General features: G+C 39.3%; 1 protein-coding gene across 2 annotated transcripts in view; it reads right to left on the bottom strand.

Annotated features, from left to right (window-relative positions):
- Positions 1-16601, bottom strand: part of LMLN (leishmanolysin like peptidase) — a 70009-nt gene that overhangs the window by 40466 nt on the left and 12942 nt on the right. For both annotated transcript variants that reach the window (XM_008009703.3, XM_008009702.3), the window contains exons 2-8: positions 14492-14589; positions 13895-13925; positions 12779-12861; positions 12175-12292; positions 9199-9377; positions 5614-5719; positions 3916-4010 (exon numbers count right to left, since the gene is read on the bottom strand). In XM_008009703.3, coding sequence (XP_008007894.2) covers positions 3916-4010; positions 5614-5719; positions 9199-9377; positions 12175-12292; positions 12779-12861; positions 13895-13925; positions 14492-14589 — 710 coding nt within the window. The remainder of the gene's footprint in view (positions 1-3915; positions 4011-5613; positions 5720-9198; positions 9378-12174; positions 12293-12778; positions 12862-13894; positions 13926-14491; positions 14590-16601) is intronic.

The raw sequence follows: 16601 nt of genomic DNA, 5'->3' as shown, positions 1-16601 counted from the left end.
AAAACAAAATAAATAAAATAAAATAAAATAATCCAGGCATGGTAGTGTATGCCTGTAGTCCCAGGTACTCACGAGGCTGAGGCAAGAGGATTACTTAAGCTCAGAAATTCAAGGCTGCAGTGAGCTATGTTCATATGGCTACACTCCAGCCTGGGTGACAGAATGAAATCCAGTCCAAAACATTTTTTTTAATTTATTTTTTATTTTTTGCTGAGACAAGGTCTGCTATGTTGCCAAAGCTGGCCTTGAATTCCTGGCCTCAAGCCATCTTTCCACCTCAGCCATTCAAAGCTCTGGGATTACAGGTGTGAGCCACTGGGCCTAGCCTTGATAAGTATTTTCAAATTTCATCTTTTCAACAACCCTATGAGATTTTCATCACTATTCTGCAGATAAAGAGACAAAAGTTCAGGGAGACGAAGTAACTTGTTCAAGTTCACATAGCTAGCACTTGGCTAAGATGACAAATTACTTCCTTTTGACAAACATACAGGATAAAATGAAAGCAAGTTCACAGATATCCAAGGATATAAGGAAACATAACCAACAAAATGCCATATTAATTTAGTAGGAAAGTAGAATGTATCTAATAACTGTGCTGTGAAGCTGATTATTCATTTGGAAAAAAAAAGGTTAAATCCCTTTTTCACCACATACAAAAATAAATTCCAGAAAGATATACGCAAAAAGGACAGAGTAAAAATCTCTCAAATTTCTCTCCTCTATGAAAGCAATGAGAAAACTACCCAAATTGGTGAAATCAACTTTTTAAACTTTGGAAATTAATAAAAGATTTATAGCAATGCAGAAAGCATTTATTCATGAAAAATGGACAAATCTCTGTAGAAACAGGAGCAGTGCGGTGCATTTCCATGCCCTCTCTCCAGCTTTGGGGCAGCCTTGAAAACCGACAGCCCACACTCCTGGTGAAAACCAGTAACCTGACAGCCACTGTAGCAGGCAGAACAGGGTTAACTGGGAAAATGAATTTAAAAACATGCTCTAACTATACATCTACAAGAGATATAGTTTAGACTAAAGAATACAAATAGCTGGAAAGTAAAAGGATAAAAAGATATACTACATAGGCCAGGCGCAGTGGCTCACACCTGTAATCCCAGCACTTTGGGAGGCCAAGATGGGCAAATCGCTAGAGGTCAGGAGTATGAGACCAAACCTGGCAAACATGGTGAAATTCGCTCTCTACTAAAAACACAAAAATTAGCCAGGTGTGGTGGCACATGCCTATAATCCCAGCTACTCAGGAGGCTGAGGCAGGAGAATCGCTTGAACCTGGGAAGTGAAGGTTGCAGTGAGCCAAGATCACGCCACTGCACTCCAGCCTGGGTAACAGAATGAGACTCCATCTCAAAAAATAATAAAAAAATAAATTTAAAATAAAAATAAAAAACTAGATGAGCATAGTGGCACACTCCCGTAGTCCCAGCTACTCAGGAGGCTGAGCTGGGAAGATCACCTGAGCCTGGGAAGATCAACACTGCAGTAAGCCATGATCGTGATTGTGCCACTCACTGCACTGAGCCAGGGCAACAGAGTGAGACCCTCCCTGCCTCAAAAAAAAACAAAAAAAGGTTAAATCCAGCATAAAGATATAACAATTATAAACATATATGCACCTTACAAAAGAATCCCAGAATACATAAATCAAAAAAAATTTCAAATGCATTGAAGCTATAAATGTAAATAAATCAAATAATAATGTACTGGAATATAGGAGAATATTTTTATATCTTTTGAGGCCTTAAGCAACAAAGAAAAAAACATCTGGGTACAGTGGCACATGACCGTAGTTCAAGCTGCTTGAGAGACTAAGGCAGGAAGCTTGCCTGAGCCCAGGAGTTCGAGACCAGCCTGGGCAATATAGTGAGACTCCATCTCAAAAAAAAAAAAAAAAAAAGATGAATTTAATGATAACAAACTTAAAAACTTTTCTATACATGGCAAAAGTATGATAAATGAAGTAAAAAAATAAACAACCACTAGAAATATTTATAATAAGCATGAAAAAGGAGTAATATCTCTAATTTATAAAGAACTCCTACAACGTGATTAGAAAGGGAAAATTAACCTAAAAGACTGGACAAGGAAAATAAATAGGCAGTGTACAAAGAGAAAATGCCAATGGCTAAAACCACACTATAGTCCTGGAAATACAACAATGAGATGCCATCTTTTAATCCATCAAATTGGGCTTAAAAAATAAAAAAGATCTATAATATCCAATACTGATAAAGTGATAACAAGAGCACTCATACACGCCTGGTGGGAATGTGCTTTGCTATATCTTTTTTTAAAAAAAAGTAACATGGCAGTTTCTATTAAAATTTATAGTGTAAACAGATTTTAAATCAGCAATCCCAGTTTGGGAAATCTATCCTGCATAAATAAAAGCACTGCTACAAAAGTAACATATTTATCTATTATAGAAAATTACAATGGACATCAATTTTTATTTTTCCCTGTAACCTAAGTCATTTTTTTTTCTGGCTTATTCCCTAGACTACTTCTACCATTTTCCCTATAAATTTCTCATTCTCAGCAAAACAACAGAAAACATAAAGACGGTTTTCTTTTCCAATACTGTTTCATAAAAATTTCAAACATAGGCCAGGTGTGGTGGCTCATGCCTGTAATCCCAGGACTTTGGGAGGCTGAGGCAGGCGAATCACCTGAGGTCATCGGATCACCTGAGGTCAGAAGTTTGAGACCAGCCTGGCCAACATGGTGAAACCCTGTCTCTACTAAAAATACAAAAGTTAGCCAGGCGAGGAGGTAGGCGCCTGTAATCCGAGCTACTGGGGAGGCTGAGGCAGGAGAATGGCGTGTACCCAGGAGGCAGAGCTTGCAGTGAGCGGAGATCACGCCACAGCATTCCAGCCTGGGCGACAGAGCAAGACTCCATCTCAAAAAAAAAAAAAAATTCACACATGCAAAACATTAAAAGAATTGTTTAATAAACACCCTTATAATCAATAACCAGCTCACCCAGATTCTGTAATTTAACATTTTGTTGTATTTGTTATCACGTATCTGTTCATGTATCCATGACTTAGAGAAATTATGTTTAATTCCTGTTTTTCCATGGCAAGGCAATGTTTACACATAAGCAGTGAACAAAGCCAGCCAGAAAATAAACAGTTTTTACCTTATTAATCACTCCAATCTCTCTTTACCATTCATACTTCAAGATTAACAGTTTCCCCAAATACAGTTAAAGCCAAATCCAATTCTTTACACCTGTAACAACTGAATGTATTACTCCATTATCTTCATTTTTACTGGAAAACTTCTCTTTTTTTTCCTTGAGACAGTCTTGCTCTGTCACCCAGGCTGGAGTGCAGATGCGTGATCACAGCACATGGCAGCCTCAACCTCCTGAGCTCAACTGATCCTTCTATCTCAGCACCCCAAGTAGCTGGGACCACAGGCGCATGCAACCATGCCTGGCTAATTTTTGTATTTTTTTGTAGAGACAGGGTTTTGCCATGCTGCCCAGCAGGTTTTGAACTCATGGGCTCAAGCAATCAGCCCACCTTGGCCTCCCAAAGTGCTGGGATTACAGCCATGAGCCATTGCGCCTGGCTGGAAGGTATGATGCTTTTGAGGAATATCCTCAGTGCAAGCAGGCACTGCAAATTATCAGCTTAAGAACGGTACTTGTGTGTGGGTATCTCTCTCCTCCTTACTTACACCATTATGTAATATTGCCTATCTCACAAGTTATGTTTTCCATAAAACAGCCTCTTATATCCTATGTTGTTTTAATATCTACAATTTCCTTAGGTTTGCCATGAAGACATTATTATCTATGGCATCTAATATGCTGTGATTCTCAGATTCTAGTCTTAGCACCCTCCTAAAAGAGGAAAACAAGAACAACAACAACAAAAATACCTATAATTAAAAGGTGGGAGGCCGTCCGCAAATCTTGAAGTGAGAGGATTTCCATCTTTGTCATGGTAGAATGCAAACAGCCCAGCAGAGAAACCCTATAAGAAAAAGTTCAAAATGTCTTCAAGTGAAAAATGTCAAGGCTGATTACAGGCCTGAGATCAAAGGAGAGCACTGATACTAACTGGTTCATAGAAGCCCCACGCTAGTGCTTCCATAGGAATTTCTCATACGTTGGAATTGAACAACAATTACGTGTTCCATATTTATAAATTTTAAATTCTAATTACTTGAGGTAAATATTTCTAACGAGAAATTTTCTAAAACACATTATATATTTTACATTTATATTCAGTATAAATACTATAAACATCAATTACTATCCTATAATTATATTTCCAGGCACCATTAGAGTTTTAAAACCATAAAGAGCAGCAACTGCTGTGTTTTTAATTCCTGTCTGTTGTGTGGGGGGGTGTGTGTGTACATTATGAAATGGTTCTCAAAGTCAGTCTGCATTTTAAAGTTATTTTGGCCTTCTTATATATATAGGAGAATCCTCCCAAAGCGCTAGGATTACAGGCGAGAGCCACTGCGCCCGGCCCTTCTTCCTTTTTTGGGAAGGTATCGGCTATCAGGTGTCAATTCTGAACAAGAGCTGGACCAGAGCTGAAAAGATGGAAGCAGTACACTGAGATGCATGGCCAAGACTGACACTTGCCTACAACAGATAAAGTTAATTAAAAATTACTGGGAAGATAAACATTCGTATGTGTTCAAATATACATTAAAAAAGTATTTAGCTGACTATTTCCTTTCCTTTAATTTGAGGAAGTGGTAAGTCATTACCACTGCCTCCCTGTAAGGAGATTCACACGGTTATCAGAAGCAGCAGCCGAAGGGCCAGGCACGGGGGCTCACGCCTGGAATCCCAGCACTCTGGGAGGCTGAGGCGGGGGGATCACTTGAGCCCAGGAGTTCAAGACCTGCCTGGGCAACATGGCGAGACCCCATCTCTACTAAAAATACAAAAATTAGCAGGGCATGGTGGTGTACGCCTGTGGTCCCAGCTACTCTGGAGGCTGAGGTGGGAGGATCATTTGAGCACAGGAGTTTGAGACCAGCCTGGGCAACATAGCGATACCTTATCTCTACCACACACCAAAAAAAAAAAAAAAAATTAGCCGAGTGTAGTGCACGTCTGCAGTCTTAGCTACTTGGGAGGCTGAGGTGGGATCACTTGAGCCCAGAAGGTTGAGACTACAGTGGGCCATGATGAGGTCTTAAAAAACAAAAATGGTGGCAGCAGCCCAGGGCACTGCCATATCTACATACTTTCATAGGCCTTTCAGTATCATTAATTCTTCAATCTTAGAATTTTAAAAGAGGAAAAAGCTTTATAAATCTTTCTGTTTGTTTGTTTGATACAAGGTCTGCCTCTATCACCAGGCTGGAGTGCAGTGGCACAATCTTGGCTCATTGCAACCTCAAGCTCCCTGGGCTCAAGCCATCCTCCACCTCAGCCTCCCAAGTAGCTGGTACCACAGGTGCACACCACCATGCCCTGCTAATTTTTGTATTTTTATTGAACATGAACCTAGGAATCCACATCATCTTAAAATGGAATATATGTATAAAAATGAGAACATACTAAGCAGAAAATCAGGGCATGAAGGAAAGAACAGAAACGGTAGAATTTACCAGGGCGTGAATAACCTCATGTTTCACTGTGGACAGCATCCCAGTAAACTCCTGAGGCTGGGTAGAGATCATATTTGGACACAGGTTAGCATATCCTGCTATTGGCCTGTCAAAATAGACATTGAATTTTTAAATTACATTCCAGAACAATATTTGTTAACATTTACTTCTCCATCAAATACTGCTCAAGGACAGAAAAATCTTCGCAAAATATCAAATGTAATTTTGTACCATCACTATCTTTTACTTTTAAGACATGTATCCTCTGCCTTCCTATGGCATGGCAAATCAATACCTGTTTCCACAAAAGGACACAGTTGATTATACTTTAATGCAAATTTTTGAAATATATCAATATAATGCCCAAAAAAGAATGAACTGAAAGGCTCAAATTCCAACACTATTTTACTTGCAAAATCCATATTTGACTTCAACATTTCAGTATATCTATGGGCACAGAGACAAGCAGGTAGAGAGGAAAACAGTTATCAAATGGGGCAATAACTGAATGGTTCAGGTTGCTGATAGTCACTGACCCTTCTTATCTGTTTGCTATTCCCTTTCTCCTGCTCCAACACTGCCTACATTCACATAAATATTTCTACCTTCTCATCGTCTTCTTCCAAATTCTACACCCTTTAGAATCTACACACTTCTGCATCTCTCTCTGTGCCTAGAACCTGAAAGTCCAAAGGCAGACTAGGACTCAAGAGTCCAGAGTAATTCAGTTCCACCATGCGCCTCCCTGTCTTTCCAAAGCTGTGGCCAATGAACAATGTTGATGAACCCCAAGCTCAGTTCTCCTATCACTATCTTAACATTTTACATAGAAATACCACAAAGCTCATCAAAGTATAATTGCCTATTTACAAAGTACATTTATCTTATTTAAATTGTTAAATATTGTATATTTTCTTCATAGGAAATAGCAACAGATTTAGAATTAGAGAAAGTATGAATACAATTCATTTATTTAAAAATTGCCACAGTGACCTCTAAAATATAAAATGGATTTCGCTTCCAGGCTTAAAACCCTGCAGGGGCTTCCTACAGCACTTAGAAGAAAACAATCCTGTCTGCCTGTCCAAGCACCTGTCCCCCAACAGTGTCCACTGAGGGGGCTCCTGAAGCAACAGGCGCACATGGCTTCTGCCTTCACAGCTCTCCCCACATCTCTGTATTTGGCGACAGCCTATCAATGTTCAGCTAACGTTTCACTTTTTCAAAGCGGTCTTCCTTGCTCAATAGATCCACAAGGTGTTTCTCTTTTATTCTCCTCTACGTTACAACACTCTATTTATTTTCTACGAAGTATTTATCATACTTTGAAATCACATATTTATTTGCAGGAACATTTAATACCTGTCTCCCTCTGCAATCCATAAGTTCCATGAGGCAGGTACACATCTGTATTTTGTTTACCTCGTCTGTTGGCCACTCAAATATTCACGAAATGAATTAATGCAATATAGCAATTGTGAAGGAAGGTTTCACTTTCTTGAAAAAGAAGAACTTAAGGCCAGGCGCAGCGGCTCATGACTGTCATTCCAGCACTTTGGGAGGCCAAGGCAGGTGGATCACCAGAGGTCAGGAGTTCAAGACCAGCCTGACCAACATGGCAAAACCTTGTCTCTACTAAAAATACAAAAATTAGCCAGGCGTAGTGGCGCACACCTGTAGTCTCAGCTACTCAGGGGGCTGAGGCAGGAGAATCACTTGAACTCAGGAGGCAGAGCTTGCAGTGAGCCGAGATTACGCCACTGCACACTAGCCTGGGCAACAGAGCGAGACACCGTCTCAAAAAAAAAACAAACAAACAAACCTGAAGATACTGTTTTTTCTTCTAACAAATCTAGGAGAAGTTAGTATAACTAATTCATATGTATAAAAGGACCATTGCTGAGGCGTTAAACATCCATCTATCGGTCAAAACACGAGCTGAGGCCAGGCACAGTGGCTCACACCTGTAATCCTAACACTCTGGGAGGCCGAGGCAGACAGATCACCTGAGGTCAGGGGTTCGAGACCAGCGTGGCCAACTTAGTGAAACCCCTGTCTCTATTAAAAATACAAAAATTAGTTGGGTGCAGTGGCACACACTTGTAGTCCTAAATACTTGGGAAGCTGAGGCAGGAGAATCACTTGAACCCAGGAGGCAGAGGTTGCAGTGGGCCAAGATCCTGCCATTGCACTCCAGCCTGGGTGACAAAGCGAGACTCTGGCACAAAAAAAAAAAAAAAAAAAAAAAGACTAGCTGACTCCCTTTGAAGTCAGCTAATCTCAAATCTAACCTCACCTAGATTCGAGAACGTTACATACAATCTATTCTGAGACTTATGGCAATTCCTGCTGCCTTTAATTGGCTTGTCTGGTATGTGACAGGCAATCTTCTGCATATATAACTTTTCATTTCAAAGCCGAGCTGCTTCACGGGAAAGTTTTTGAAATCTTTTGTAAATAAAGAGAACTCTGAATTTCTAAGTGATATTTAGCTAAGTGAATTACATATAACAAATGATACAACAATTAGATGAACAGTCATTATTAACACCTTTCTTAACAGTTTTAGCACATAAGTCCTAAAATTAAAGTTCAAATTGTTTCCTTAGAGTGGTAGTCACCTGCAAAGAAAATTCTCTTGACAGTGGACTTTATTATTATTATTGTTGTTGTTGTTGTTGTTTTTTGGACACAGGGTCTGGCTCTGTGGCCCAGGCTGGAGTACAGTGGCACAATCACAGCTCTCTGCAGCCTCTGCCTCCCAGGCTTACGCAATCCTCCCATCTCAGCCTCCTGAGTAGCTGGGACTACAGGCGCACGCCACCACACCTGGCTAATTTTTGTGTGTTTTGTAGAGACAGAGTTTCACCATGTTGCCCAGACTGGTCTCAAACTCCTGAGCTCAAGTGATCCACCTGCCTCAGCCTCGCAAAGAGCTAGGATTACAGGTGTGAGCCACTGTGCCCAGCCATTTTGTTTTTTCTTTTTTGTGAGGGACAAGGTTTCACTCTGTTGCCCAGGCTGGAGTGCAGTGGCATGATCACAGCTCATTGAGCCTCAACCTCTCAGGCTCAAGCAATCCTCCCACCTCAGTCTCCTGATAGCTGGGACCACAGGTGTGTGCCTCCATGCCTGGCCAATTTTATTTTTTGTCAAGATGAGGTCTCACTATGCTGCCGAAGCTGGTCTCGAACTCCTGGGCTGAAGTGATCCTCCCACCTCAGCCTCCCAAAGAGCTGGGATTCCAGGTGTGAGCCACCGTACTTGGCCCACTTGACAGTAGACTTTTTTTTTGGAATTTTGGCAAAAACAACAGGCTCAAAATGGAAGAGGAACCGCAGGGAGAAGAGTCAAACGAAGTGCTTCACTTTTCTTTCACTTTGACAAAAAACTTGGGTTATCACATTAATAACAGTCTAATCACGGCCTCCTAACCACACTCCAAATCCAGGCAGCATGCTATTCCTGTCTACCAGAGGCAATCTGGCAAATCCAAGATTCCTGTAATCTTAACACTAAAAACACAGTTTGCTTTAAAAGTTCCCATATTCGATCTTGGAAACTAAGTCCCAGAGGAAAGTTTACCTGTCCATGTCTGCTTCCTGCTGACAATAGGCTGCATAAGAGATGATGTTTTCTTGGCTGCACCTCTCGGTGGCCAGAGCACCAACGTAAAGAACAAAATCTGCATCTGAGATGCCTTCTTGGTCTGGCACACCCACTGCTCGATGAGGCCACTTACCACCGCGGTAGACCCTGCATTGCTGCACCCACGGGGGACATCAGAAAGCCAGAACAGACACAAAGTTAGATGTAGTGGCATTTAATCTTATAGTAAAATCTACACTATAAACACAGTACAATTTAATCTTTATTATCCCTAAACTTTTATCAAAATCCATACCTCCCTGTCCACTCAATACCTAGCTCTAATTCTGAATTTATTTTACTGAAATGTCCACTTTACATAAAATGATCATAAACCTATAACTTCAATTAAATAATTGGTATTGACAAAGGAAGGCCAACCAAACAGGATGCTGAAAAGACAGAAATATAAAAGGTTTTAAAACTCTGAAACTAGATGAAGGGATTTCCCTAAAAGAAACTTTTTTTTTTTTTGCAACTTTCTTTGAATCTATAATTAATTCTAAACTAAATGGTAAAAAAAAATTTATCTAATAGAAATATATTTCCTATTATAATGTAATTCACATCTTGTTAAAAATTCAAATAATATAGGGTAGGAGTCATCTCCCCTTGTTTCTAATCTTCCAAGCAAATCTTTTATTATTAAAAACATATTCTTTTTGAGGCAGAGTCACTATGTCACCCAGGCTGGAGTGTAGTGACGTGATCTCGGCTCGGCTCCTGCCTCAGCATCCTGAGTAGCTGGGATTACAGGCGCCCACCACCATGCCCAGCTAATTTTTATATTTTTAGTAGAGACAGGGTTTCACCATGTTGGCCAGGCTGGTCTCGAACTCCTGAACTTATGATCTGCCTGTCTCAGCCTCCCAAAGTGCCGGGATTACAGGTGTGAGCCACCGTGCCCGGCCTAAAATATTTCTTAAATATATATAGACGGGGTCTCACTATATTGACCAGGCTGGTCTCGAACTCCTGGCCTCAAGCAATCCTCCCATCTTGGCCTCCCAAAGTGCAGGGATTAAGGGATTACAGGCATGAGTCATGGCGCCCTGCCCAGCAAATCTTATTTGCCTCTGTAATGGTCACTTTTTTGAAAGCTACTTCTATCAAAATTCCCAAGTAATCATAATCTCCAAATTAGAAACAGAAAAATCAGTAAATTATTATTTTAAGGTGTAAGCAATGCTTGTAGAGAGAGGAAAAAAAACAAATTCTCATTTCATTTAATAGAAAATACACATTGTTTATTCTTCCTTCTCTAACACATGCATTTATGATTTTTAAAATCAATTACTTTAGGGAGTGGGAGCTAAGGAAATGCTGGTCAAAGAATACATGTTTATAGTTAGAAGGAATAAGTTCAAGAGATCTATTGTAAAGCACAGTGACTATGGTTAATGACAATATGCTGTATTCTTATTTATTTGTTTAGTTTACTTTAGTTTTGTTTTGTTTTGAGCCGGAGTCGAAGTCTTGCTCTGTCGCCTAGGCTGGAGTGCAGTGGTGTGACCTGGGCTCACTGCAACCTCTGCCTCCTGGGTTCAAGCTTCTCCTGCCTCAGCCTCCTGAGGAACTGGGTTTACAGGCACCCGCCACCATGTCCAGCTAATTTTTGTATTTTTAGTAGAGAGAGGGTTTCGCCATGTTGGCCAGGCTGGTCTCGAACTCCTGACCTCAGGTGATCCGCCCGCCTCAGCCCCCTCAGTGCTGGGATTACAGGTGGGAGCCATTGTGCCCGACCTTCTAGTTTTTTTTTTTTTAAGCAATAGCTTAGCTTAGGCATAGTCTGAGATATTCTTATTTATCTATTTATTTTTGAGACAGGGTCTCACTCTGTCATCCAGGTTGGAGTACAGTGAGAAGATCACAGCTCATTGCAACCTCCACATCCCCAGCTCAGGCAATCCTCCCACCACAGCCTCCCAAGTAGCTGGGACTACAGGTGCACGCCACCACTCCTGGCTAACTTTTTATATTTTTTGTAGAGACAGGGTTTCACCATGTTGCCAAGGCTGGTCTTAAACTCCTGGAGTGAAGTAATCTGCCTGCCTCGGCCTCCCAAAGTACTAGGACTACAGGTGTAAGTTACTGTGCCCAGCCTAAATTTTTTATTTTTTTAATATAAGTAATATATGTTCAATAGGAGAAATCAGAACATCACAAAAATCTCCAGAACTTACAAAAGAAAAACACTTTCCCCAACAATCTCTTAAAGAAACGATTAACATTTTTATATGTATCCAGATTTAACATGTGTATACTTCCAGATTGCTTGAGCATTTTTTATTGTCTGTGTTTCTATACTTTCAAATAAAATGGACTAACTGTGCATACTGATTTGCAACCTTTTTTTTTCATGTAAGAGCTTAAATATCTTTCCAAGTCAGTATATAGAGATCTCCTTCACTTTTTAACAACTGCAAAGTATTCCACTATACGGTTATACCACACCCTAATAGGCAAAACTAATACCCTAAATAGGCATATTTATAGTTTTGCAAAGAACACCTTTAAACATATATTACATAGCCATTAGTATTTTATGGAATAAACTTCTAGGTTGGCTTGAAGCATACATATTTTTTATCTTAAGAGATGTCAGACTGTCCTTTAAAAAACTGAGGTATATGCCTTGCTAAAAGATATTCTGGAAGACAAGACAATGTTCTAAGCTAAACTGATTCAGCAGACCAAGATAAATGGGGCAGGGAGGTCTCTGGGGAGCAGTGAAGAAAGAAACCATTCAACTCACTTGAAAGCTAATGAAAGAATAAAATCAGCACATCTGTGATTACTTTTTGTAGACCAAGGAAGCTACTAGACTTTGAACTTGAATCTGTAAAAATTTTGGGACACTCACAAATTCAAAATCTCAAGTGTAAAAGTACTGCCAAGAGCAGGGTGAAATACCTGGAGATGTTCCTCTGGAACAACAACGGGGCCGCATTTCGTATGCGCGGCACACTCCCCAGTGCAGTACCTGTGAGGGTCGTTTTCCTTCCGGAGGTATTGGTTTGTTGCACATTGTCTTCAGTTCATTTGTACATCAAAGTTTAAATACAAAAAAGAGAATATTTTACAGCAGTTAAAAACATGGTAATCAACTGGTAGCTGCTATATTACTTCATTAATAATGTTACTATTTTAGTTAGGAAAGTAGTTAAGAAAGAATTCGGGTTCTATAGGAAATCCTCTTGATTTGTGTTTTTAAACACCCAAATACTTCATAAAGCCAACACTGTATACACATGAACGAGGGGAAAAGGTGATCTGGAGAACAGAGGACAACTACACCCAGAAAAAATGCAGTAGACCATCTCACAATGAAAGGTCAGGGAAAGAATGATTATCCAGCAGGCACTTTTTTATTCTTTTTAAATACCTTGCAGTTTGGTCTCTAAGAACAAGCATAATAAAGTTATAGTATAAGTTTCATACCTTGTCATATTCATAGATAGGGAGAGGCAGAGTACTAAATGGCTGAAGAAAACCATCTGTGTTGAATGTGACATACCTGCTAAGTAAGATAGTGCCCGCAGGTCGACGGACCTGAAAAGTCTTCTCTAAATAAGAAATAGCTTGTGGGAAAAGCTTGTTCTAAATAAAAGTTAAAAAAAGAAACAGAATTATAAGGAAGATATAAATTATATTTGAAACAAGCAAATACAGCATATTAATGAAAAAAGCCTTATAATTCTGGAATACAGATACTAGTCAAGGTTGTATGGTAAGGCGTAGGAAGAAAGCAAGCCTAGGAGGAAAAGAATTTCCCCCATTTTCTAGTTCAGCTTGGGAAAACAGCACCAGGCGGAAATTTCTTTCCCTAGTCCCACTTAAACAGAAAGCCAGAAAACATTTATCTCAACTGTTTTTAATTTTTAATTAAATATTAACTTCCTTCAATACTACACCTTTAACAAAACTGCAATATATCTCAACTATTAATCTAGATTACTATGAATGATGGACTGACTTAGATGATTCCAACAGTAAGATAGTTTATGTAAAGAAAATCTTACCTTTCATTAAACTCACCAATTTCTGTGGCCCATGGTGAGCTGGCTTTGTGTGTGTGCATGTGTGTGTGCCTGTGTGCGTGCGTGTATATGCGTGGGTGTGTGCGTGTGTGTGCGTGCGTGTGCGCATGTTTGTGTGTGTGTGCACGTGTGTGCATGTTTGCGTGTGTGTGCGTGCATGTGCGTGTGTGCGTGCGTGCGTGCCTGTGTGCATGTGTGTATGTGTGTGGGTGTGTGTGTCTCCATACGGTTAAAAATCTGATGTGGTTATCAAGTCAATCAATCCTCAGGAAAATAAACATTTCCACCAAGAGAACAGTGTTCTCAATGTGTTTCAAAAATTGTCTTTTTCACCCTATTCTCTGCATGATTTGCTCCCCCGAAACTTGAGAAAGCAAGCAAAAAAACGAGACTGATTAATTTAATGCCAAATACCAACAAAGTTTTCATGAGTGCATCACAAAGACACCTTTTGTGAAATGATAAACACTTTCACTACCAACACCTTTTATTCAGTCACAAGAGTCGCGTATATATTTTTCTTTACTGAAGTAGAATTTGCATACAATAAAATTTTAAGTGTCCAATTCAAGTTACGAGTATTTATTACATACCTTTACAAGATTTTTTTTCTCAGGGAGCAACCTGAAAATAATGACATAAAAACATAAGAATTACCTCTCAGAGGCGTAGCACATGTAATCAAGAAACAACCATAAAAATGGGCAACCAGCAGGCCTTGGGGCTGCTCTGCCTATGGAGTAGCCATTCTTTTATTCCTTTACTTTTCTAATAACCTTGCTTTCACTTTACTCTATGGATTTGCTTCTAATTCTTTCTCGTGAGAGATCCAAGAACCCTCTCCTGGAGTCTGAACCGGACCTCTTTCCCGTAACACTAGTACTTATTGAAGAGTACCTTCCAAGTCTGTTACTGCCCACGTCCAAGTAGATCCACATTTGTTCTGCTTACATTATTCATGATTTACCAGGAAAGGGAGATGGTAAAAGAAAATTATTAATAATGTATAGGCTTTAATCATATCCCATATTTTCAGACTAAAATGCATTTTCAGCTTAATTCCATTTTGAAGCTACACTAGTCCTTTTTAAGTTTTATCTATGAATATTTAAAACTTCAGGTAACAGATGAAAATACATTTAACATTTAGATTAATAATGAAAAAGATGACAATAAAATGGTGTACTTACTCTTCAACACTTTTATCATAAACAGTCTTGATTCTTAAATGCTCATCAACATCTCTCTTGACCACATGATTTGCCTTAAGATGAACTTTATTTATAACCTGAAAAAAGGGAACAGATTTGAAAATTTTTTAAGACATAGAGATTAACCCATTGCGATCCAAACTTAAAATTAATGAACTAAATTTCAAGTGTAATACCCAGAGAAAAAGTTCCCTGGCCCGTATTCCACCGTTTCAGCATTCTTGAACCTCAAAGATCTCCCAAACAAGCGCTACCATTTGGAAGGTAAGTACCATAAATTCAAGTCACATGACTAAATCATTACAGATACAGCAGTTGCCAAAAAGTTTTTAGAGTTCTCTGTCACTTACTTGTAGTTTCTTATATAAATTCTAGTTTTGCCAAATTGAGTCTTGAGAAAATGACAGGAAGAGACCAAAAGTATCTTCAATTACTTTAAAAGAGGACAAAAAATTATTTATGAAAGAGTTTTTCATTTTGAATTTTTTCTCCAGTTCTCATTTACCATTTACACGATTTTTTCAGGGATGAATAAAAGAAGACAAGAAAGGTCTCCGCAGTATCAACACTTTACGAAACTCTTGATGTACAAAAGAAAAAATTGTGTTAGCTTAACTAAAATAAGCTATATACTATCTCATTCATATAATTCCAGCAATGGACAACCACGTTTTCATTTTTATACTATTTCTGCAGATTTATACAAGAAAATACAATTTTGTATTTTGTAAAAAACAACTATATGTTTGATCTATTAACATAATATAGTAACAGTCATAGATTTTCACAACACTTATTGCCTGCTCTGCTACAATGGCCTGACACCCTACATCCAGTCTTTTACTCATTCCATTCCAACCTATCTCCAGATAACAGATTATTTTATGGCTCTTAAAAAACCATCAGAGGCCAGGTACAGTGGCTCATGCCTATAATCCCAGCACTTTGGAACTTTCGGAGTTCAAGGCAGGCAGATCACAAGATCAAGAGATCAAGACCATTCTGGCTAACGTGGTGAGACCCCGTCTCCATTAAAAATACAGAAACATCAGCCAGGCGTGGTGACACGTGCTTTTAGTTGCAGCTACTCGGGAGGCTGAGGCAGGAGAATTGCTAGAACCTGGGAGGTGGAGCTTGCAGTGAGCTGAGATCGCGCCATTGCACTCCAGCCTGGGTGACAGAGCAAGACTCCGTCTCAAAAAAAAAAAAAAAAAACTCAGAAATGTCTGAGCACAGCAAATGGATATGGTACATTTTAGGAACCCATTGCATGACTAACCTCCCTGCAGATAACACATTACAAAGTCCAGACAAAATATACTGTCTGACAGTATTTGGGGGAGGGAGAAAGACAGGTAGAATCTGGAAGAATCTACCCTTGGAATACAGGAATTATATCTCTGAGATGTGCAAGTCTAACTTTTGTTTGAGAGCACTACCCAATCTGTGCCTCCTGGAGTGGCAGGAGGTTACAGCCTCACTGGCTTGAGGAGCTACAGCAAAATGTTCAGAACTTGTATCACCAGAAAATTAGAAGTTAGAGATGAAATCTTGCAAGAGAAGAAGCCACAGAAGGTACCCCAAAATCTGCATATGAAACTCAGCCAAATATTTGACTGACCACTAAATTCCTTGGCTGACAATGAAATTACATATATATGAGATAAAACCCAGCAAAGAATAAATGTTGCCAACAACAGGAAATAGACTTTGGAATTTTGAACACAGTTAAGTTAAACGCCAGCTACAAAAAAAAAAAAAAAAATTCTTCAGAGAAATACAACAGAATCCAGAGACTTTACAATGTATTACCTATGGTGTCCATTATTTAATAAAAAATCAGCAGCAATGAGAACAAAATGAAAATGAGATCCACAATGGGGGAAAAAGCAGGGAATAGAAACAGACCCGAAGATGACCTGAATTTAAACAGTTACTTTAATGCAGCTTAAATGTGTTCAGAAACTTCAGAGAAAACATATACATAATGAGTAAGCAGACAGTGAACCTCAGAAGAGAAACTATGAAAAGAACCAAAGAAAAAAGAGCCAAATGGAAATTCTAGAGCTTAAAAGTATAACAACTAAAA

This window comes from Chlorocebus sabaeus, chromosome 15 (genome assembly GCF_047675955.1).
Source record: "Chlorocebus sabaeus isolate Y175 chromosome 15, mChlSab1.0.hap1, whole genome shotgun sequence".
Lineage (NCBI taxonomy): Eukaryota > Metazoa > Chordata > Mammalia > Primates > Cercopithecidae > Chlorocebus > Chlorocebus sabaeus.
Note: the sequence above shows the minus strand (reverse complement) of the source record. Positions and strands in the feature narration are given on the sequence as shown.